At 41.8% G+C, this 25,825-nt stretch overlaps 2 protein-coding genes across 3 annotated transcripts; one reads left to right on the top strand and one right to left on the bottom strand.

Annotated features, from left to right (window-relative positions):
- Positions 1-2,149: 2,149 nt before the first annotated feature.
- Positions 2,150-20,945, bottom strand: ajm1 (apical junction component 1 homolog). Its single transcript, XM_068706099.1, has 2 exons — positions 20,704-20,945; positions 2,150-7,480 (listed from the first exon to the last, which is right to left on the bottom strand). The coding sequence occupies exon 2, from the start codon at positions 7,424-7,426 to the stop codon at positions 4,148-4,150; it is 3,279 nt and encodes a 1,092-aa protein (XP_068562200.1). The 5' UTR covers positions 7,427-7,480; positions 20,704-20,945; the 3' UTR covers positions 2,150-4,147.
- Positions 20,571-24,212, top strand: LOC137869015 (major intrinsically disordered NOTCH2-binding receptor 1-like). Of its 2 annotated transcripts, XM_068706100.1 has the most exons (4): positions 20,571-20,633; positions 22,108-22,327; positions 23,489-23,737; positions 24,021-24,212. In XM_068706100.1, the coding sequence occupies exons 2-4, from the start codon at positions 22,181-22,183 to the stop codon at positions 24,210-24,212; spliced, it is 588 nt and encodes a 195-aa protein (XP_068562201.1). In that variant the 5' UTR covers positions 20,571-20,633; positions 22,108-22,180. The 2 variants fall into 2 exon arrangements, 1 of the variants encoding a protein (XP_068562201.1); XR_011102256.1 differs by lacking the exons at positions 20,571-20,633; positions 22,108-22,327 and having other exon boundaries at positions 23,667-23,737; positions 24,012-24,096.
- The last annotated feature ends 1,613 nt before the right edge of the window (positions 24,213-25,825 follow it).

Here is a 25,825-nt window from a genome sequence, read left to right on the forward strand (position 1 = left end):
GGATCATCTGCAGTAGTTGGATTTGAAACCAATATACGTGTTTCAGCAGAGCCTCAGTTGGTCTCTGTTAACTGTTGTATTCAAAGCTGCTGAACAGCTCCACTGTTCATCTCGGGGGTTCTATGAGGTCCGGTTGTGATGCTGGTTGAGGATTATGTAAATGAAGGGCTTACCGTATAATGAGCCGGCGCTCAGGGACCACCTTGGTTTCTTGGCCTATCTTGATCATTAGCTTCAAACTTTTTTACTGGACTCACCCTTAAAGAGGATCAACCCAGAGACTCTGTACTGATCCTTTACTCGGGGTGTCTTTGCAGCAGGGACATTCCACATGGAGTTGGCAGAGAAGACAGATTCATACTGACACAGGTTTTTGGAAGCCTTTTGGTCATAGTTTTTGTCCGTTCTATGGTCCTGCAGTCCTCGAGATGATGATTCCATACCTAGCAATGTATCAACATTCAGCATCAAAGCAGGAAGCAGTGTGTCCTTAAAAACTACTAAAAGTTGCAATGATGCTTCCAACCAGAGGAGCACTGTGGCCCTCTGACCTAAAAGGACAGGTACCTTCACACAAGCCCAGAACATGCTTGGCAAACTGTGCAGGCTGAGATGAAATCGTTGAAACATTATGGGTTCCCATCAGAATTGTACTGTCACAATCTATAGCTGAGTAAATTAAAGATCTGTGAAACGTTTGAATAAATCATATTCAGTCAAGAATCCTGCAGTGTAGTCAAGGGAACAGCCTGATGCTCCGCCAAAACACTGAGGCCCAGTCTTCTTTCCCCTTTTAGCCTTTTTTACTCACATGGCCTAGATTCTGTGTGAACACACACACACACACACACACACACACACACACACACACACACACACACTCACTCACTGGTGAGTATTGACTGTGCCTATTGACCTGCTCTCTTAAAGGGACCCCAGTGCACTAATGTGCTGTACTTATCTGAGCCTCCACAACCCTGTCAGACTGCCAGCAGTCACAAAAGATGCTGAGGTGAGCAGCTTGATGGAACGAGGCCCTGCTCTATTTTACCCTCACCGCTTTACATTCTGTCACTGCTGTGGCCTACATTCAGTGTGGACACACACACCACACACACACACACACACACACACACACACAGCGGCAATGAAGCTCACGCCCGACGGAGTTCAATGATTTATTGATTGTGAAATCCAAGGTGGAGCGTGCAGGAGATGTGGGCCTGATGGAGGTCAGCGGCCAGAACCGTGACGGGAGTCATCTCGTCTCATCAGGTCTCACTGACAGAGAGAGAGACCAGACAAGGAGATGACAACATTGGCACTGTAGATAAAGAATGGCTTCTGATTTTTCAAGTCTATTTTAAAGATTAGATAAGATTCAAGGGGGCGTGGCTCTACTGCACTCCACATTAGATGATGTGGAGCGCTGTGATTGGCTTTTAGACATACAGCCGGAGTAGTCCAGGGATGTGATGTGTGGGTTGATGTTGTTCAAGCTCTTCCCTACACTGCCCTGTCTACCATGGGTAGACTGCTTTGTCTACCATTATATGCCTGTACCAGCTACATCATTGTTGGGGTCAAATCTAAATTCGTAAGCCAGGCTCTGGTATGATCGCCACGGACAGACTGGGGGAAACATGGGCTCCTGTGTGCTGCTCTATCATTATAACATTTAATTTTTACTTTTTAAATGACTTTAACTTGTGTGTATATATATATATATATATATATTGTAAATTTTCTATAACAAACCTTCAAATTCAAGAGGGCTTTAACTGTTAATGAGCATTATGTTTCTATGAAGTCATGCCATGTTACTGCAGGCCCTATATGGCTGATGAACAGTACAAGTAACCACGTCAAACATTCAACTATCAAAACCTACCATCACGTCTCATAAACTAGATTTAAACTTTGGGCATTAAATTGTATGTCAGATTTAATAAAAATCAAAAACATTAATTTGAATATATGAATTTCTTTGCTCAGTGTATACCAAACCACATTTGGATTGTTTTTCATATCCAAAACATATCCGGTATAGGTTTTACTCTTCACGTTTCTCCACTAGTTTTCATTTCTCATTTTCACATATGAAGGACTCAAACACCTAAGGAACAGGCAGACACCCAGAGTTCCCATTCCATTTATTAGATATTGTTTATAAATAGACACACTCAGACACATATGTTGAAAGTATAAAAAAATACAAGATTACAGAATTTTCTAGACATTTTAGTGAGGTCTCTTCTTCATTGTCTTTGACACGTTATTTTAACTTGAATGACTGACGAAAATTCATTTATTTTTTTCTTACACAGCATAGTAGTTTTCACTTTCACAAGTCCATTCATCGAGCAATTAACTATCATCAACGTCATGTTAAAATGATCAGAGCATATAAAACAGTCACATGCAGCCAGCAACTTCTCACTGAATCTGTACAGCTCGTCCTGTCAGCCAGTCAACTATTGTAACTCCGTGAAACAGGTTTTCAAATATATATGTACTTTAAGTTTCACTGTACTTTGTCTTACAAATTCTAAGGAAAGCTGATATCACAAGGGAAGAGGTTGAAATGGGGAACAATGATTAATGACTGGGAAAAAACAGCTTCTTTGACCGTTACCGAGGACTGATTGACAAATGCTCCTTCACGTCTTCCGGATATGTTGAGTCATTTGACAAATGGGGTCAAGCCATTTTTAAACAGTTTTGATATTAGCATACAATATGTTTCAGCTACACTTTAAATCATCACCAGTGTGCTGGCAGGGAATTTGGGATTTAGGAAGCTACAAAAACAAAATCAAGAAATGTATGTATCTTGAGAGACGAGGCAACATGGCTGAGTTGCATTGATACATGTTTCTAAAAATTCTGCAAACAATGAATGAGCAATGCAAAAGTTCTCATTTGCTAAAACCAAATAGGACAATATAAATCACACATGTAATAAACCTAGTGCAGCACAAATACACAACTAATGACTTCTCAAGCATTTATGTACCATATAGCTACTGTGCCACATCTGGCTCACCTTGTTCTAAGGACAATAACTCCTGCTGCTAATTCATATCTTTTTTTTTTGTTTGTAAATATATCTAAAAATACAACTCATCAACTTCAGTGTTATAGGTAATTGCATGATTTACTTGGTATTATACCAAGTTTAGTTTTTGTCACTATCACTATTCACAGTGTTTAAAACTGAACAGTACAGGCCGACACCTACTGTGCGGCTGCTCACTGGCACCATTTCAACAGCCATTGTGGAGGTCTTTCAAGTTCAGTAGTGCTCCAGTAATTCTGAAGAGCGGATTCAAAGAATTACTGAACTTAGCTTGAATTTCTCCAGGGTACGCTAAAGAGAACTCAAAGAGGAAAATGTTCACTTTCAATATAGTACTTCTACTTCAGCAACAATAAGACTTCGTGCCTGTTTTTATCAATGTTTTAAGTAGCACAACTGTCACTTTTTCAGCTTTCATTATTTTTTTCATGATTTACTTTGCCACCAAAACTTTCAACATTTTATCTCAATTTCAGCAAAAAGTTCTTTACAGATGTGTTTAATAATATAATATAATAACTGAAAAAAACCTCCTTCTACAGGAATGTGGTACTTAAGTCATGGAGCAACTTTGCATAGAAAGTATTTACGTAGCTAAGAAAATAATGTTTAATATTTTCTGTATGACTAACCACTTGAGTCACATATGAAAAATAGTAATGTTATACTCACAGAAATGGACTATCTCATTTAAAGAGGCTAAGTTGAAAGAAATACATATATTGATAATTATTTGCACAAATCAAAATACCATAATGTCAGTTTAGGTAATCCCTACCAAAGGGAACGTGTTGTAACAGTGAATGACCAGGATACAGACAATGACTTGTGGATAAAAGGTATGTGCTTGTTAAAATGATTAAAACAAATAATGTACTGTACTCATTTTGCACCTGACAGGAACTATTCTGAAAAAGAATAATACTGATCAAGCAGCCATGAATATACTGTATATCATTCTGTTAACAAAATACTTATCTACAAATGTTTGTAATTGGATTGATATATAAATATGTGTAACAATATATATGTATTTCTATACATATATATTTACAACAAAAGGTGCACTTAAATAATGTCATCAAGGAGATGCGGGGTGCCGACCCAGTCCAACGTCCTGGGCTCCGAGGCAGCCATAATCATGCACATGAATTGTTTACCAGTTCTCTTATCGATAGGATAAATAGTCGTGGGCGTGAACCTTCTGTTACTTTCCACAAACTCACAGAGCTGCTGATATACCTGTGGGTATTCATGGCGTAGGAAAACCCCTCGAATCCTTAACTCCCGTTGTATATTTATAAAACAGATTTCCCTGGCCTTCCTGCCTTCCTCTCCCTCTTTGTCGATATCTGCTGTTCCAGGGGGTGGGGTGAGGATCAGCGTTTCCATGTCACTCTCTTTCTTGTGAACCTTTCTCTCAGGGCTGAAAGAAGCCAGTGCTACCTTTGCATATTTTCTGACAGTTGGAGCTTGGTTTCTTGGAGATGGCCCGTCAGGTAACTGGTCACCAACAGCAATGGATACATTCAAGATGAAACATTCGTTAGGGTCGTACTCGGTACCAGCTTCCTGTAGCTCCTTACAGTACTCCCCTAAGTTGTCCTTGAAGCTTTCAAGCTCTCGGAGAGACAGGTATGTGGGAGACATAAGTAGACTATCCAGGCCATATTGCAGGAATTTACTGGAGGACACTGGATTTGGAAAACCAAGGAACAGAACTCCTCTACCTCGAGAAAGATAGCCAACTTTGGCAATACGGGAGAAGGCTTTGTGGACTTCAACAGTCTCCCGGCAGTGTTTAATGATGTGACGACATATGCTGCCAATTCTGCCATACAGGCAGCTTTCTTTATGAATGTCCCAGTCCTCCCTGCGGCAGTTACGAGAGCAGTAGTAAGTGTAGCAGCTGTGGCAGGATTTAAAATATAGGCAAGCATTGAACAGGGTCTCTGTCCTGCGGCATTTGTTGTTCGAGCACATCATTGTATCATCCTCATCTGGGCTCTGATCTGGAGAGCACTCATCTGCACTCTTCATTGCATCACTGGCCCCGTCCATGTCTCGAAAAGCATCAGGATTCATTCTTATTGAGGTTGGCTGCTTGTCAAGAGGAGCTGGTTCCTCTGTATATGCCTTTGAGCTCTTTCTGGACAGAGATACTGCTTCTTCCTCATCAATTAACTTCTTTAGCTGATCAAGAATGTCCTCACTTGCCCTTCTACTGGGTGGCTTGTAATCAGTCACAAGATCTGCCAGAAGCTCATCAAGTTGTTCAAGGCTTTGCTGTAGTGAGGCATTGTCGTGTATCTTCTCTTTGGTTGAGCTTTCAAAGTCTCGCTGAAATGGTTCTGGACCCTCGGTGCTTCTGGAGTCAAGAATGTCCCAACTGGCAGACCGTCCTTCAGCCTTATTAAGTTTACCTGGTCGAATGTCATTATCAGTGATTGTTATCTCAGGAGTGACAAACCAGAGTTTACTATTAGTGCTCTTTGATGTCTCTGTTGGGCTTTTGTCAATTAGTGAGCTATCAGACATTGATAAGGCTGCATAGCGTCTTGGTGAACTGGAGAGATTGACTACCACTGGTTGTGGTTTGTCACCTGTGGCTGCTGCAGGCTTCCTGGAGTCAAGAAGATCGTCATAGCTCTGACCCCGCTGTACAGGAAGAGGTTGTTCCCTCTCTACACGAGAGTTGAGAATATTGTCCCAGGACCTTGAGTAAGATTTTGATTCTGTGCCAATTCTTTGAGGTTCTACACATGGGTTGGCATACCATGGTGTTAACACAGGATCTTGACGGACTCTGGTTGGGGTGACTTGAGATACATAAGAGGCAGGATTGGTGGAATAACCAGATGCATCTGAGCCATACCAGTCCTCTGTTTGTGCCGGAATCACTCTAGCATGTCTTCGGCCCTCCGTGTAATACGCCCTTGCTGGAATATGATGCTCTGGAGGCATTGCATACATGTCGCTGGAATAATAAATCCTTGGAGGAGCAGTCTGGATTTGATAAGATCTTGGATCATCCCCATAAAATATTCTTGTTGGAGGTGTCTGTATGATGTATGGCCCTGGTTCATTTGCTGCATAGGGTTTGGGATACCCTGTCTGCACAGAGTATTGATAGGGCTCCATCTCAGGATAATAGGGTCTTGTAGTTACAGCATGCACCATTCGAGTCCTTGGATCTTGCACATATTGCACTTTTGGAGTGTATGTTTGTCCTGGTGTGTAACGTTCATCATGAAAGCCAGAACTTGGTTGAGGAGGAGCAGTAGTCACATATCTCCCTGGATCATCTGCATAAAAGAACTTGGTTGGCACATTGGGACTGGAATGAGCTCTGCGTTCCCTTCCATAGTAATCACCCGATGAAGGCATTCTTTGCAAGGGAATCTCCATGGGTTGTATGTAACTATTTGGCATGCTGCGGGAATATTGATGAGCTTGCCTACCCTCTGTGCCTAATGAATCGGTGGGAGTTGGTGTTCTTGAATAGGAGAAATGGCGTGGCACAGTCAGACTCCTACTCCCCCCACTGTGGTGCCTCTGCCAGGGTATGTCCACTTGATGTGTAGCCTGTTTTCGTCCTGAATGATGTAATGCTGCATCATCAGGTTTTATGTCAACTCGACACCTGACATGAGGGCTAGTTGCTGGTTTATCCAGCCCTCCATCCTCAGAATTATCAGCAGCATAGCTTGGTGAGTATCTACTGCTGTCACTCATTTGAGGCTGCAACTTAATTGGATGGACGTCATGCATATGAGCCCTAGTTGCTGCGTGGGAGGACTCCCTACGCGGTGATACTTCAGGCCTCCAGCGAGAGTCTCTTGGAGCCCTTTGGGACTCCCTGCCCTTCCGCCCTGAAGATGAGGACCCTTCAAAAGACACAGGGGTGAGACTGGTCTGGACTCGAGGGGCACTTTTGGACCTGGTCCTTCTTTTTTGTTCAGGGACAATGACTTCACTGGTCACATCTGCAGCCATTGGTTGAGGAGTTAATCTATGGCTGAAAATGTCCGGCGCAGAAAAGCGGTATCTCTGCTGGCGGCCCAAGGCGTTCCAGGCAACATCTGGGTTGGCAGCATGCCTATCAGCCTTCTTGTATGGGGACTCCATTGAGTATTTGTGTGATTTTGGGTACTCCAATGACCTATAGTCAAAGGAACGACAGTGTCTCTTATTGACTTTGCTCTTACTGTCCTCCAGTGTGCTGTAATGTATAGAATCACATTGTTTGGAGGGTTGCAAGGACTTGTAGTGTGAAGAAATGGGGATCACTTTAATATCTCGATGCACAGTTGATACCAGTATGTCAGGAGGGTCTGTGCGTGTCATCTTAAAGGGACTCCTCTAGTTTTCGCCATCAAGTTGCTTTAATGTTGATGTTGCCTGGAGAGGTGAACAAATAATTTTAGTTAGTGACAATAAACCAGGCAATACAAATGTGTTCCACCAAGTACGCATGGAGATGAAATACTATTCAGTACGGGTTACTTTTTACAAATTAGTCTCTTGACTAAACTATGGCAGAAATAATAAATAAATACGATTTGTTTTGTTCAGCAGTCAAGTACTAACTAATACATGGTTTTACATTTGTGGGGAAACATATCACTTAGTTTGCCTAGGTAGAAATGGGATATCCACTAAATAGTCATCTTAAAACTGACTAAAAGCATTTACAGCTTCTTCACTTCCATAAACACTGAATACTCCTGGGGGGACTAAAGCTTAAAGGATTTTGAAAGATTTAAACAGAAAATATGAGCTCATCACATTTCACTGATGTCTTTCTCTGTAAGAGCATATTCATTTAAAGGCTGAAATAAATAGCTCTAATGAGTTTTGACTTCATGCTTTGTTGATAATGATGATATTGATAATATCTTCAATGATGACAATGGCATCAAAAGTATGGCCAAATATAAATACGCGAGTCTAAATCTATATTTGGCATGCGGCACTGATTATTCTGACAATAAACCATACAGTATGTTATCAAGTATCTTTGTCTTGTAAAACTGCAACTAATAGAGTCAACTTTACTTATACAATGTCAATGTACTAATGGGCTTTACAGGCCCACAACTTTGCATCATTATCAGGTAGTGCAAACCTTATGGTAACCTGAGGAGTTTCTGACAACTACACGCACCATTGAGCCATGTCTTTGAGAGGGGAGCTCCATTTTGTTTGCATCACAGCATGCAGAAATGCAATACACATTCCTGTGGACAGTTTTGCGCTGTCATACCAATTTGCACTTGGTTGTGGTAGTGCGCCAACAGTCGTGGCAATGTGCCAACAAAGGCAGGAAAGAAGAAGACAGGAGCAAGCAAACAGATATAAACAATACAGGATTTGAAAATATAAAAAGAAGGCTTTTCAAATGTATTTAAGGAAAAAAATGCACTCTGCACTCTAGTTAGACCTCAAGGATACACACGATGTACAAGTGTTTGTTTACTAGAAAAATGCTGCCGAGCTTCCAGTTGAACTGAACTCTTGCTCTTTGTCTGTCTGTCTGTCTGTCTCTGCATATGCTGCTGCTAATCCCATAATCTTCCTGATGGGCCTGAGGAGTGCATCAAGTCCAACAAAAGTCACAAATTCTGAAGTCAAAGTTGTCACAGCTCTGCCGCTTCTCTCCTGTCACTCTCTCACTCACCTAATCAGCTCATTCAGTGCAGCTGTTAGTCACACCCACCTCATCAGCTCAATCACTCTCACCTGCTCACTCTGCTGCACCCACTATTTAGACCCCAGTCTCACACTCTCACTGCCAGATCGTTCTCCGCATTATGTCAGACTTTCCAGCGTTTACCCTCCGACTGGTTTCCCGTTGCCGACCCTGCCTGTTTGGACTTCTCTGCCCCGGTAAACGACTCAGCCTTCTGTCCCCGACCACGAGGTTCTGCCTCTGCTTCTGCTGGTTTCTGTCTGCCTTCTCCCCTGACGGCTTGGCGTTCCACTGAGTGGATTTCTACACGTGTGCAGATCCAAGACTGTTTGCCTGTTGTATGTCTGTCGTACTGCTTCTGGGTCCTTACCACACCCGTTACAAAAGTCCAGTGTTTTTTGTTTTGTCAAGTCTCTGTTATCATGAGACAGTATCAGTGTGAGACTATAAGTAAGGCTACAGACAAGATTGAAAGCACAGCTTTTTACAATAATATTGATGGTATATTCTGATTTGTGTTGTGATACATTTGTACTATACTTGTGAGGACCCTCACACGTATGTGTCCATGTTGTATTGCTTTATCTTGCCCCTAACCCGTGCCTTAACCATCACAACTAAATAACTACCTGAACTGAACCTAAACTTAATTCTAACCTTAGCTGTTGTGAAGCTCAAAGTGGGTGGCTCTGGCAGTGACAACACAGACCAACTCCAAAAAATCCAAAAATGGGGAAAAGAGGTTGTTCATTTCTCAGCACCGGAAGTTGCCGTTTGGGAGAAATGAGCTTCTGGTGTGACCGGTGGCAATTTTGTCTGAACTCGGTCCCTTTTCTTCTATTGCCTGCACTGCAGCACACATGACGGTCAGAAGGGGACACTACCATATCAGCAGAGATAATGTCACGCATAGCAGACTGTAGGGCAGATCCAATTTGTCTTAAAATACTGTGATTTTATTCTCATTTAATTATTAATTTTATTAAAGTAATATTGCTTCGCCCCCCTCCCCCCCAAGATATAACTTCTCAAAGAACAAGATATGTGGGCTGCGTTTTGAATGTGTGCAACTTTTGAAACATGTTTTAACATATGAGCTGTTAAAGTTCAGGGGTTTATGAATTCATTAAAATGAATCAATGAGGTGAATTAGTGCCTAATGTTCTTTTAAAGAGGTTTCTTACCCCCCAAAGAGTCACAAAAGATGGAAGAGGAAACGACATGCCCACATGTGTTGACTCGGCAGAGATAACATTAAGTGAGATGTTGATTTACAGGAGAATTCATATTTGAAAGCAATTCAAAATGCTGAAGCGCCTTACTGCATTATATTCCATTGTATTATAATTGCCATCTGGTCCCGAATTGTCTTTTCCTTTACATAAAGACATTTACAACATGAACTGATGCCGAAAATAATCACCAGAATGAAGTGTTTGATGGTCAAAATGTCCTGCGGGATTCACATGTTTCCCCACCAATGATTAAACCAAACCCTGGCCTTCGGGCATAGGTCAGCCACCATTTTCAGGGATGAGGCCTTACATTGGCTTAAGTCAAGGATCAGCAAAATGCAGTAAAAAGCCTTTAATTTGGTGCCAGTCACTCATGACTTGTAACCCAGTGAATGATAAATTATGCTTTTTGGTGCCTCTGATCTCAATGACTGCACTCGCTACTACATGAATTTCACATGTGATTTAAAAGGCAGCCGTTTAAAAGTATGCAGGAATTGAAAGACATAATACATACATAATAATAAAGAATACAAGCTGCTGCAACCTGTGTGAGACCCCCGTAGGAGAAAGAAGCTGACCCAGATTGAGCAACCAGTGGAGCAGACGCTCAGAACGGAACAGATGGAGAATGATTATGCTGTTGACATGGCTGATGTCTTCCTAAAATCCTGTGGCAACTGCAGCCGAGTGCACATTCATTTGAAAATGTCCTTTTAAAGGAGTGCAACTGTCAGAGAGCATGCAGCCGTTTAATGTCAACAAAAAAAACTACAAGTCTACCATACTGTAAATACTATTTAATATCAGCCCACATGTTCATATTGAGGTGAAATGGATGCAAATCAAAGCCAGCTATCAATTTCTAGCCTCGCTTACTATTTTCATGAATGCTCAATCACTCTGTTGCCACTTTAGTTGGACAAAGATGATGAACAGTTTTTTCTCTCAAAACAGTACATTCAAAACTAAAATACATCTCTTCCTAGAATGATGACTCATTCATTTTGCAACACTGACACATCAAACACGTACTCCTGGAATCAGCCAACTTACACGTTCCTGTAATAGTGTCTCATATATTTTGTGACCGGAGTAATAGCCTTTACACACCTGGGGCGTGATGAATAAACAAGAAAAAGCAAATTCTCGCCTACGAATATTATACATCTCAGGCTTTTATTGTGAAAGGTACAAACGGAAGGAGAGGTTTTGGTCTGCGCTTGCCTTTGAGGGTACCAGAGTCTTGGCTCGGACTAAATATTGATATATAGATAAATATAGGTGCAACTCAACTCATTCTGCACAAAGTGATTGGTTGATGCCTTTATTCGTGGTGCGAACAACCTTGTTCCCTTCAATAGTTGCTTTTTCGACGTGTAATATTTGCGTTCTGTGTGAAAGTACTCATGACAAAAACATCAGTTCTAAAAAATATACTGACCTTCAAATTAGGGTGTGTAAAGGCCTAAAAGGCACGGCTGGTAATCTTGAGAAACTAGCAGAGTGCGCTATATTTAAAAAATCAGTGCAAGGATGTATTTCCTGCAAATAACAATACATGGCGTGTCTGCAAAATACTTACAGTGATCTTTCAATTGCCTGTAAATAACAAGAACCTTGATTAATTATATTTCATTTTATTAGAGGATGGCCTGTGATAGGCCGACGCCTTTCAGCCACAGATGGCTGCATGGAGTGAGTGTTACTCTGCCTTCACACTCTGTCTGTCAGCTTTACTGCAAGTGGCCTGTAAGCACCTCAGAGGGTGTGCACATGACATCACTGAGAGCGCTGATACTAATATGTCTAGTTTCCATTTAAAGTCACAAGGTGGCTCATTCCTTTAATCAGTAACACATGAAATGGAAAAAAGAAATTAGGGCTGGTTAATGCCTCAAACTGGTCCCTTGACTATCCAGTGTAATAGAAGAGGAAGTGTAGCAGTGTTACTTCTGGTCAGTGATCATAGTGAGCACTGTTTTGTATGGTGCATTGTGGGTATTTGCTATGGAGCTGCTCTCAGTGCACTGCAACACTGCACCACTGGCACTGAACACCCTAGAAAATGTCTCTCCGGGCAGAATTAATTCAAGCTCTCTAGACTTACCCTCCCCCAACGTCAAGATCCACACTACATGATGCATTTACACTTTGAGGGAAGCTCTGTTCCACTGCTGTATATGTGGCAGCTTGAAGCGAGTAGGGAGTTGGGGAATAGGAGTGTTTGTAAAGGTCATGCTGATGTTCCTATTCTCGCTGCTCACGCTGAAAATACAGCCTGATGTGAGACTTACAGAGAGATTTACAATCAAAACATTGAAAGTGTGATAACTGCTATCTGTCAATAAGGATACGCAGAACCTATGGTTCGTTATATACCTCAGTTTTGGAGTCATAATATGTCACGTATGTGACAAAGAAAAGTATAAAATAAAAAAATTAAAGATTAAGGGGGTTAGTATGCTTAAAATGACTAGTTTGTATGAAGTTTTTTCAGAACATGTCTTTATACCTGTTCCAAAGGGCCACACTCAAGGGCCAGGCAAAATGTGTATAACAACCACAGACTGTATATAAGAAGTGGACGTAGTTGTCGTGTCAATTGGTTTGTGGCCTGCCGTTTTGAAGCCCTGAGTTTGGGTGTTTTACAACCAGTAAATGGAAGTTACCATATTTGAAATGCAGATGTCGTATACGGCTCTGGTAGCTGTAGCGGTCTGTCAATCATAAGGTAGCCACGCCCTAAAGCATACCCTGCTTTATGGTCTATTTGACTCTACCTGGACCATACTTTACTAAATGAACATCATGTTAAAGAAGACTTGAAACTAGTCACCCCCTGATGGCCATTAGAAAGAATGCAAGGTTAAGACACTTCCGCATTGGCTTCACTCTTCAGTTGCCGCCTGATAACGGCACACACTTTTGGACTTCTCTTCTCTATGGCATTCATGGTGTTGCTTTCAGTTGTACATTCAACAAATTAAATAAATAGTTTTGTAATGAATGAAAAAATAGAGCTTGAGAGAATAGTTCAAACCTGGCTTTCCTTCCCACCTCCTCACACCTAGCTGGATGATTCAACAATGACTTTGTTTTGAAGAATGCTGACACCTTAACTCATAAGAGGAAGCATTGACAGATGCCAGGATGATAGTGGCATTGGAAGTTGGCAGTTTTTGTTCTTCATTCCTGGGTTTATACTGGCGACTAAAAGATCCCATCCTAATGAACTTCCACTGTAGGTGATGGGTGACAAAATCTACAGCCGTCATTTTGTGTGAAATGTTTTTCTGAATATAATATGAGGCTTCGGCAGTCTAATGTAACACTTACGATTGACCATAATAGTGAAGCATATCACATTCAAAATAGGCTAGTTGGGATATGTTCAACTCAGGAGCATTAACAATGGGTAATAATAGGACCAGACCCAGTTGTTAAATCTTAAGATATGGTTGACATGTATTGAAAATAGGGAAAAAATAGGAATGGTATTGTAAAAATAGCTCATTAAGAAAAAAATGTTTGCATCACAGTGGTAATCATCTTGTAACGAAGTGTTAAACAAAGGATTGCACCTTCAACCTTTTAGATCTAATGACTGAATTCTAACACGATGCACCCTGGGTTTAGTATCCTTTCCTGTATCTATGTTCTAGTAACCTCGAGTTACAAAACATATAGAATCACTATATTATGATAAGCTCTCTTTCAAGTACATGGACTACTTGTACAGCGCTTTTCTAGTCTTCCGACCACTCAAAGCTTTAACACTACATGTCATCATTCACACCCCTTCATACACTGATGACAGGGCTAACATGTAAGGTGTCACCTGCCCTTCAGGACTAACTAACATTCACACACATTCATACACCGTAGGCACAGCTACGGGAGCAATTTGGGGTTAAGTGTCCCAAGGACACATCGACATGTACTAGCGGAGCCGGGGATCAAACCACCGATCTTCTGATTGAAGGACGACCCTGCTCTACCACTGAGACACAGTCGCACCCAAGGCTTTCAATGAGGTGTTTCAAGATGATGTAAACACTAGAAGTGAGGTTTAATATGACGATGTAACACTAGCAGTGAGGTTTAATATGACGATGTAACACTAGCAGTGAGGTTTAATATGATTATGTAACACTAGCAGTGAGGTTTAATATGACGGTGTAACACTAGCAGTGAGGTTTAATATTACGATGCAACACTTGCAGTGAGATTTAATATGAAGACGTAACACTTGCAGTGAGGTTTATTATGACGACGTAACACTTGCAGTGAGGTTTAATATGACAATGTAACACTTCCAGTGAGGTTTAATATGACGGTGTAACACTTCCAGTGAGGTTTAATATGACGATGTAACACTAGCAGTGAGGTTTAATATCACGGTGTAACACTAGCAGTGAGGTTTAATATGACGATGTAACACTTGCAGTGAGGTGTACCAAGACCATGGAATGCTTGAAGAAAGGTATATTAAGAGGATGTATGCCAAAGAACACTAAACTATGCTGTCAGAGAAAGGAAAAGAAAAAACATGTCTTCCACTAAGTTGCTCCTATCACAAATTAGGTCATATGTCATTCTCCTGCTCATACAGCTGGCACAGTAAGTCAGGCGTTACTATACACCCTATGTCAAAAAGAAAGGCAGTGATACTTAGCAACATGCTTAGAAACGATAGCAACCTCCATTATAATTCAGTCAGTGAGCTATGCTTTGTTAGTGTTCTGTCGCCCATAGAGCTGCAGATAAAGAAGCTGTTAGTTGAGGGTCAAATAATAATTGGGCCTTTCAAGCTTGAGAGGATATGAAATTGCCTTATTAAAGTCCCTTCAACAGTGAATGAGTGTAAGTTTGCTTCAATCTTGGCCTAAAATCATTCTGAAGTGCTGGAATGTCTTTACATCTCTTTACATGACCACAACACATATCACACCAGTTAAACTTTGGTGCAAACGTAAATAATACAAATAAATAGGTGTGGGCCCTGTTCTTGGCTGGTTGTTTGGACTTAAGGTAAATAGATATTGTATCATACTCCTCATATATATTGTCTTTATGACCATCACAAAGTCTTTGATGTACAGGCCCACATGAACTTTCATGTCCACACAAAGGCGAGGGTTTCTCATTCCTTCTAAGCACATAACATTGTACACCAGTGATACACAGGTTTGGATGCTCTCAATCGGTTTGCTTTTATCTCATGATTGTTCCTGACTCCACTGGAGTAGCCTCCAGTATCACGTGGCTCAGCCTCTTGACACCATTACATGTGAACTGGCTTGCTGACTCTTCAGCTCTATAAATGATGTTGTCCTGCTCCATTTCCTGCAACCATTTTGCAGCACTGCCTCATGAGTCTCTTTAATGCTTCTGATGTAGTGGCCACTGTAGTTCACTAACCCCAAGAAGCTTCATGCTTCAGCTGCATTGTCCTGGAATACCTGGGTTCTCTACTAAATCAGTGCTACTTCACACATAATGTTGGCCAGAAACACAAGTTCGGTCTGAAAGAATTGACACCTCTTGCTATTGAGTGACAGCTGCCCTTCTTCTTCTTCTTCTTCATTATGCATGGATATCCCTAAACAATGTCAGCAGAGATGTGAATTCCTGAAATACCCCATAAACTATGTCTGTGTCTAAAATGATTGATAGATACATACAAATTGTGTGTATTACATTACTGCAATTATTACCTGTGATATGCTGCCTTGAGAATGCTACTTTTAAGCCCCTGGAAGGATTTAGGAAATTCTCCTTCATATTCCTCTGCAAATTACATATTGTATGAGATCTCATTACGAGATCTTTAGCTCACTGAAGCATTGAGTTTCAACAAGTCATGAATGTCATTATTCAACATATAAATATGAAATGTTTCATGCCAAGGCTTCTTAAATAATTGGTGTCTACGATATTTGCGCATAGCAACTGAATTATGATTAAGCAAGTGAATAATTTGGCTAAGATTAGGAAAAGATTAAGCTTATGATTTGTGACGGAACACCTGCTGAATGAAAAGTAATAAAGTTGGAAGCATATGCCAGAACCATTGGGGAAGCCGTCATTGGATCTGTTTGGAAAATGCAGGTACTGTCACAGAATCCCCCTCTATGAACAGAATCTTTGGGCATACTGGGCTGGTTTAGGTGGTATTCTTTGCCCCACACTAAACAATTATTTTCATGTATCTTGACATCTTATCATGCATGTGTATGTAAACTCCAGCACAGAGGCGTGTAAGAGCTGACACGTTCTGGGGCTAAGATCAGACTATCTGGGACTGAGATCAGACTATCTGGGACTGAGATCAGACTATCTGGGACTGAGATCAGACTATCTGGGACTGAGATCAGACTATCTGGGACTGAGATCAGACTATCTGGGACTGAGATCAGGGTATGTGCCAGATTTGTTTAATCTGCCTGGATCACTGCTGCCTAAAATTAATGTAATTTTACTCAGTTCAATCAAGAAGTTTGCTGACAGTGTTGATTTGGGGTTCTTTAGTACATGACAACGTATGGAGAAAAACGCCGTTCATCTGAATGCACCACCCACGCTGCAGTGACACAGAGCCGGCCAAAAACAGGCAAAGCCCCCCCTCAAGCAGGAAAAAGTTACGCTGTCCAATTCATTTCTTTGTATTCAAGTAATGAATATAAAAAAATACGATGAAATGGTAATCTGCATGAGAAATGAGGAAAAGCCCTCCCAAAAAATGGTTGTGATTAGGGCTGCAACAACGAATCAATAAAATCTATTAAAATCGATTACTAAAAGCGTTGGCAACGAATTTCATTATCGATTCATTGTGTCGCGCAATTATTACGCCACTCAATAAGTCGCAGAGATGTTTGAGTATAAAACAAAAAGTTGAGTTGAGCGCGGAGCAGATCGGAGGTAGAGGAAAGACCATCGGAGAGACCCGTAACGTTGTTCTGAAACACATGGCGGAGGCAGAGAAATCAGTACGACCTAAGTCATCCAAGGTGTGGCAGCATTTCACACTAAATAAATCGAAAAAGTGTGTTAATTGCAAGATATGCAAAAGCGACATGGCACGGCACAGGAGCGCCACGGTGATGATTCAGCACCTAAAACGTAAACATGTTGGAGTCCTTGAGGAGGAAGAAGGGAGTTCAACAGCAGGTTAGTCACTACAGAATCCTACTGTTGTTCCGTTTTGAAGTGAGGAACCGTCCCTTCAGTAGCTCTCCTGGTTCTGGTGTTTACTCGTTATCCAGCTTGACAAGCATGACAAGTTAGCGTTAGCTCGTTAATAACAGTAGTAAAGCAGGGGTGGTATAGTTTGCAAGACTAAAGACATGTTTTTAGTCACTCGCCTTTTCCCCGCCGATTCATCGATTAATCGAAAAAATAATCGACAGATTAATCGATTATTAAAATAATCGTTAGTTGCAGCCTTAGTTATGATAATCATCCCCTAATAGAGATCAATTTGACCCTGGCAGCCGTGATCACTATAAGCCGTTTCCACTCTATTATGAATAGTTTTCTTACATTCTATACTTTATAAATAGTGCTCGTATTGCTGAGCTGGCCTGTTTACTTGCCTAACCCATTCTACTGTACTATTGGACTATATTTACAGCAGCTATTACATTAGCTAGCAGGCCAATTATTATATCCAGGCAATGCTATTACCCTACGCTAACTAGCAGCATGTTGACGCTAGTGGGCTGCGAGCCCGACGGCCGAGCAGAAGCTGCATCATACGCCGTGGACTGATGGACTGACTGAGCCCCGCCCACTCCCTCAGTCTCTCTACACACACACACGCACACACACACACACACACACACACACACACACACACACACACACACACACACACAGGCAGCAGCAAGGGTTGGGGTGGACGAAAAATTCCTTATTTGCATTTCATGATTATAGATCTTTCACTTTGTCAGAAAGATTTAGGGATAGACAAAAAACATCGGCAGCTAAACCCCTGAAGCCCGATGCTGACGACTAAATTGCTTTTTCGGTTCAGTTTTTCATAGGATGTATATCAACCTTCCTCAAGTAGGCCTACAACCACCGTGTAACATGGAGTATCCTGTTAAAGCTTCAGGAACATGGTAAGCCCTTATCCTGCTTTTGAGAAGCCTAAATATGCATCAACAGAGGTACAAAAACAAAACGTATAATGATCTATGAGTTGGTAAAGTCTGACGAAAATACGCATCATGCTCTAATTATTCATTACTGTTGATGAGACGAAGAAGCCAACCCCTGCAGACAGGGTTTAAATGCAGCAGTGTCGAGGCAGCTATAATCCGCTGCTCCTCTAGGACTACAGAAACGACTGAGAATAGCCGGTGTGGGGAAGACTCAAAGACACATCTGTGCAGACGGCAGACTGATCAGAAACCTGAAAAGGTTCAAATGAAGTCTAAGAAGATATAAATACCCAGCTTACTCAATGTTCCCTGAAAACATCCAACATTTGATCAAAGACAAGACAGCTCTGTGTGCATAGTTAAATCTATTTTCGCAGCAGTGAATCATGGGTGGATGCTACTATGGTTCGTTGATCCATCACATTAGTCTTAAATGTCTCAACAACTACTGGATGGATTGCTGTGAAAGCCTTTCATCTTCCCTCAGGATACACTGCAATAACGTATGAAATATCTACTGACATTCCCTTCAGCCTCAGCTGTACTCTAGTGTTTAGTACTAATAATCAAATGTTAGCATGCTAACATGCTAATCTAAAATGGTGAACATGGATAAGAGTACACCTGCTGAATATTAACACATTTGCTGCTCGATAGAAAAAGAAAACTTGCACGGTTCTTAATTTCGACGACTAATCCAGTGTTTCCCAATAATGACTCACAGCAGTCTGCCTGCCACTGTTTCATAATTAACTGTATCGATTCTTACACTTTTCAACGGGCGGGGTCCACGCAGTCTGCCCGGGGTTTCAACCAACGTTTGACATTTTTGCTGTGTCATCATTCATTTCTATACAACCAATGATTGATGCATTTAACTAAAAACAAATGTACAAAACTAAGGATGAATATTCTTGTATTCTGAAGATGGCATTATCACATAAAATTACATTTTGCAATGTCAGTTTTTTTCCAGTATCGCAGTATTTCCAGTAACTGGAAGATGGCGTCGACAAACATGTCAGCCAGAGTTGATGACAGCTAGCTACTATAGCGTGGACGATACCGATAGGCAGCACCAAATTTCAATTTGGATACGGACCGTCGCTGTAACTCCAACACTGTTTGGAGCCTTTTTCAACCATGATATGGTGATTTTTATAAATTCAGTAAGAAATGTCAATTGATGTGTTTCATCAAAGTACAGACAGTATTTATAGTGTATCGCATAAAAAGCATGTTTCAGTGTGCTCTTTGAACTTCCTGTCCCGCCCCTGCATCGCTAATCGCACAGTTTGTGAGTTCATATTTTTTTAACGTTCAAAACCATGGGTCTTCATTTCTTAAAACATATTTAAACATTTGAGAAAATTTACTGTAATGCACAGGAAAAAAGCTGAAACAATTACTACAAGTGACTGACTCACTAATTGATGTTTGTAGGCAAAAGGTCTGTGTGGGGTTTCTGCTGCAGCTTCGGAGAAGAAGAGAAAAAAAGCTCCTCTCTATTGGTCTCACTGTGTTCAATGAATCACAAAAAGATAGTTCTGAAACGATTAGTTGTAAACTTATCTTATAACCAAGTGGGGCAAAAGCACCAAGCAAAATTCTTCCGTACTAAAAATACCAGAGATGTGGTCCGGCTTGATGGTTACTTTTGTATATTTAACATGATTATAAACTAAAACGATTGGACTGTTATGTGATGATGATGATTGGTCAGTAGTTTACGACACCGTACAGCTTAATGCTTAGTCAATTAATGGGACAACTCATCAATAATTCAAGTTAAAAATTGTCATCAGGCCTATAGGCAGATTTGATTTAAGAAGTTCTTAAAATTCTTCCAAAGTTATACAATTAAGTGACAAATGTAAATGAATGTACGGTTAGTATTTTAGTTGCACAATAATAGAAGTTGTAGTCTGTCTGTCTGTCTGTCTATCTGCACACGTATTGCGGCCTCTGTACAACTCTGCAACATCTGGCTAGGCTTTTCTGCCGGTCTCCTCGCGACAGAATCCGAACAGCTCGTGCAACCTCTGTAACACCGCAACACTGCGGTGCAGAGGGCCCGTCTCCTGTGGTGGAGAAACAACTGTAACGCCGTAACCGTGCGAGGCATCAAGTCCGAACGAACGTCGCATTGACGCGCTGAGCTAGCAAACACTGCGTAGCAGCCCGACTGCTGCCTCGAGCCACGGTCCTGATGGGGATGATGTCAGTGCTCGAGGACGGGAGCACGTTTGTCATCAGCCAGACCTGCGGAGCTCAGAACACGCGACCGCTAACACCACGTCATGCTTTTGCAAAGCTCCGAATGGCTAAATGCATTTTAATACGCGCACAGACGCGCGAGGATAGATATATGCACAATCCATATCGTGATGAATCTGTAGCACCGTCGCGGTGATGTCAAAGGAGACAGAAACCAGCAGTGGTTGCAGTGAGTGGAGGTAAAGTGATCCGCTGTAGTGGTCGTAGCCTGCACCGCGGTAGTGCGAATCAAAAAGCCCCAGGTCTTACCGCATCAGTCCGGACTGCCAGCCTCTGCTGATCCATAGTGTGTGTCAGGGATGCGATACGAGGCGGTGCGATAGTGGTTTCCCGATGACGACATCGGACATGTGCAAAAGGTAGAGCTGCAATATCCGCCTTATTGGTCAGGTTCCCTGGATTATTTTCCTCTCCTCTTCCTTTACGCTACATCGTTGGTTGATTCTGCGCAACCCCGCTGCACCATCCACATCTACGTGGCCGTAACCACAACCCCCCCCTCACACACATACACACGCACACCCTCCTCTCTCTCTCTCTCTCTCTCTCTCTCTCTCTCTCTCTCTCTCTCTCTCTCCATCACGCCTGCAGCACTGACTCGAGCGCGCTTTAAACCTCCGCCAAGGAGGCTATGATTGCCTCCGTCCTCCATCTGTTTGACTGTGACGAACATATTTCCATCAGGGAGATCTGTTGTGTGCATTCATCCTCCTATCAGGAACAAACAGACATCATGGTGGCCCTCCACGACCTTGCCCTCAGCGCCACCGTCAGGCTTATATGTGTTTTGCATGTGGTGGGCCGATTAATCGATGAGTCAATCGGCAGATAATGAATCGGAATGTTTTTGATTATTTATTGAAGTCATTTTTAAGCAAAAGTTGTCTTTGTCGTGTATGAATATATTTGTTTTTTTGATTTTTGGTTGTGCGGTTTTATATAATTTTCGGTTTAAAACAAAAAACACGTAAAAAAGTGTGACATTTCTGTCATTAATTTATGGATTGACCGATGATACCTCCAACTCTGCCTTTTGTTTTCAATTTATTCAACAAATTACGTCATGAGCCAAAGTGCTGATCCATAGTAAATTGTGGATTTTGCTAACTTTTCATAATTTTAGGTGAAACTTACAGCCGGAGCTACTGCTTTCTAACGTGTAGGGGGCGCTATTGAGTCATTTTGATACACCCAAGCCCAAAAAGGAAGGGTTGGTAATCTTCCTCAAAAACATTTTTGATGAATTATTTTGAAATTGTCATTACTACCTACATGCCTACATAGATTGAGCAACCTTTGGAGACAGAGCTGCTAGCTCCTGGAAAAGAGTTCACTGGGCTGGGTTCTTAGGTTGGCTCATTTAACCGTACTCTTGCTAGATTCTCAAAATTACCAGCCCTAGCTTTTGCAGTACTTGAGTAAATGTACTTAGTTACTTTCAACCACTGGCAGGTTTTACATAACGCAGTCCTCAGATGACTGGTAGAGATGCTGCTCATGTAAACTAAGGCACTGGGCCTCCACCTCTCCCCGTCTCATATCCACTGACACTGTTGGTTCTCAGCGTCAGACTCTTGATGGTCAGGTTTGGGTTACACACACCTGCAAGTGATACCGGCTCATGAATATCTTGCTCTTCATGAATTATTACAGAGCTCGCGAGTTGTAGTGAGCATGTGGATCCAGCCTGGCTGCCGTTCAGTGTGGACGGAGCAAGACAGCCGGGATGGACATCTCTGTTCTGCCCAACAACAACCACCCGGAGAAGTTCCTCCAGCTGGACGTTGGGATGCTACCGGCCACACACGGCATGTTCCAGGTCGGGGCAGTCCTGTCCAGTCAGAAACACTGGCAGAACAGAGTCTACTCTCAGGTATGGACTAAATGTCAGCGTCATCGCTCTGTATGCTGTTGCCTCTTGTTTCTCCCCTTTGACACAGAAAGCTGTGTTTGGTTCCTTAAAAAATGATTCCACATGACAACCCACCACACAGACATGATTCACGACGTGTGTTCAGTCCTCATGAAGGATCTTCTAGCAGAGATCATGTTTACCATCTGGAGCTGCGTGGAGATAATGAGCTTGAAACAAGAGAACAGGACAGTGCTGCATTCAGTATTCATCCAGAGGACCGGAGTGTGGTCTAATATTTGATGTATAATCCAGATCAGGAAACAGAGAGGGGGGCCCTCAGAGCGGTAAAGTAAAATGAAGTGAAGTCCAAACTCGATAAGTTTGTCAGTACAACATACCACACCATTTACCTCTTAAACCCTGCTCATTTGATTTATTGCACGTGTCAGGGAATTTGCACCACTAAAGTACAACATGAACTAAAGTCACTTTTACATGAGGGGCAACAAAAGAGATCCTGGATAACCGCTATCATGAAGCTGGTTATCAATTGACTGCTGACTCTGGGTTTATGAATCCAGCTGCGAGTGCCTTCATGTAAAAAAATAATTCTCAATCATCATCATCATCATCATCATAACCGTAAATGAGTGTATAATATGATACGGTGATATCTGCTGGAAAATTTGATAATTGCCCCTGGGTCTGTGTCCAGTAGACACTTTCAGTAATCTATCCATGTCCATATGTAATACACTTATATGTAATAAGTAATATAAGACAAAACAAAGAGGGGTAGGTCACCTATGTGGTACAATTGTGCAGTTCTAGAATTGGTGCCCAATGGCCAGAGAATACGATTGACTTCTCTATTGCTCTAAAGGGGAAAATCTACAACAACCACAATACTCATAATGTTGCTTTTAAAGTCACTGAAGCCAATTCGTATGTTATTCTGAGCTGCGGTGATGGATAAGTGTATAAAAGCATTGACACTGTCAGGAATCCTTTCAAAATAAAAGCAAGGAAAGCACAAATTAAATGCATAAATGATGGTCATCAATGATCGTCATCAATGTTTTCTGGTTTAGGCTCTGTTGTATTTGTGTCTTCTCTTCGGCTGAAGAAAGTGTGGTGGATGTGGTGAGAATTCAAATCGCTGCCTCGCTGTCTTCACAGAGGGGGCAAAGGGTAAAGACTGAGAGCTGGTCTCCTCCATCTCCAGAGGCCCCTCCCGTGTGGTTTGAGGAAAGATACCTGGAGAAGCACATCACACCAGACACTCTGAAGTCCAACATTAAAAGGAACCCTCTGTTCATGGATATGAGAGCGATGGAAGCAGCCGACAACAAGAAGTCCAAGCCCTCCTGGACTGTCAGGGAGTACGACACACAAACAATCCACGGGAACCTCACCGATTATTTAAAGGTGATTTGTGGAGAGGAGGCGAGGCTGTGGGTGACCAGCAGGATGGAGGGTGTTTGGGGGAGGGATTGGTGCAAAAAGCAAAAGGTCAAAATGGAGGACAGCTGAATAGATAAAGGGATTCACTTTGTAGATTGTTTGATTAATTTCATATTGCTGATGGTGCTACATTGCCTTCACACCAACTGACCCCCAGGGGCCCCAAAAGCCCTAAGCAACGCACATCAGTCTAGATATGAACAACTGATGGCGATGCCTATTTTCATTTTCTTTGCAGGAGGAAGAGAAGACTCCGAGAGATCTGGACTTTTGGCTTGAGGATCTCTACACACCGGGATTTGACTCTTTACTGAAGAAGAAAGAAGCGGAACACAAGAGAAAAAGACTTTGTAAAATCTTATCTGTAATCGTTCTGTCTGTTTGTGCCCTACTTATTGTCATCATAGTGCCAGTTGTGGTTCTACAGAAGCAAAACTGATTGATGAGGACATTGCCATCGGATCCCATTGTGCAACTATTACCACCACTTCTTAAAGCGGTGGTAACAGATCACTCTGTTCTCATTATATTCTGACAGAGGACTAGAAAAAAAAAAAGGTTTGCTGCCCTACATGCCAAGAGGCATTAAAGGGCTGAAGAACTAGAAAAGTCATGGTGGACATGGCTACACGGCTGGGGACCATGAATATCCAGGGTTGTCCATATTCTAGAGTTATCCATATTCTAGGGTTATTCATATTCTAGGGTTGTCCATATTCTAGGGTTATTCATATTCTAGGGTTATCCATATTCTAGAGTTATCCATATTCTATGGTTATTCATATTCTAGGGTTATTCATATTCTAGGTTTGTCCATATTCTAGGGTTAACCATATTCTAGGGTTGTCCATATTCTAGGGTTGTCCATATTCTAGGGTTAACCATATTCTAGGGTTGTCCATATTCTAGGGTTGTCGAAAATTCTAGGGTTAACCATATTCTAGGGTTGTCCATATTCTAGGGTTATCCATATTCTAGGTTTGTCCATATTCTAGGGTTAACCATATTCTAGGGTTGTCCATATTCTAGGGTTGTCCATATTCTAGGGTTGTCGAAAATTCTAGGGTTAACCATATTCTAGGGTTGTCCATATTCTAGGGTTAACCATATTCTAGGGTTATCCATATTCAAGGGGAACCTGCAGGTAGCTGCTGAAACATCTAGATCTGCACCAAGTGACCAGTGGAATTAAAACGGTTGCTGTTGAGGTCCGTTTAGACCTCAAAGGAACTTTTCTTTTGACCATGAAATTTGACCCGCAACACTACCATGTTGTGGAAAAACTGATCCAGTGGATGCTAAAAACATGGGCATGGCATCCAGAGAGTCACCAGTAGGTTGGTAAAGGGATGCCCCTAGACCTCAGATCTGGGCCAGACCATAGTTGGAGGGCTGAACAAGCAGCAACCACCAGCAGGACTTGCAGAGTCATAGTGCAGCAAACACTCCTGGAAATCATTTGAAAGATCATCCAATCGCTGCAACTCAACTCCAACTGAAGATCTAGTTTTTGCTGACCTCTAGTCACTATAATAAAGTGTGCTAATGGAGGTATTGTACATGCAAGGTGATTAAAAAGTTATTAGATAGTAAAGTGCAAGAATAATGATTAATATGGATAATATAAGAAGATAAATGTGTAAACAAATACAAACGTAGGTTTTTCATCAGGCTGAAACAGCCAGTGACTGACTGACATTGCAGCAGATAAGAATGCAAAGTCATCTTTAAGCCTTAAAGGCACAGTGTGCAGGATTTCATTGGGGCTCTATTGGCAGAAATATAATATTCCTAACTATGTTTTCGGCTCCTTTACACAGAGTAACAAACAAAGATGCTCTACAGAGAAATGAAGCCGATTTGGGTCAAAGTAAAACCAGTCAAACAAAAGTCATTCATTCACGTTCGCTGTGTGCCACTAGATCCTGAACACTGGATCTTGGACCAAGAGCGGTCGAAGTTGCAGTAAATATTTTGATCCCATTATCTCAAGTCCACTGACTCGTTTGATGAACAAGATAATGACATGTGATCTTTAAGAAATAAACAACC

Source organism: Cebidichthys violaceus, unplaced genomic scaffold, assembly GCF_023349555.1.
Source record: "Cebidichthys violaceus isolate CVI_PGR_0920_01 unplaced genomic scaffold, fCebVio1.0.p SCAF_12, whole genome shotgun sequence".
NCBI classification, from domain to species: domain Eukaryota; kingdom Metazoa; phylum Chordata; class Actinopteri; order Perciformes; family Stichaeidae; genus Cebidichthys; species Cebidichthys violaceus.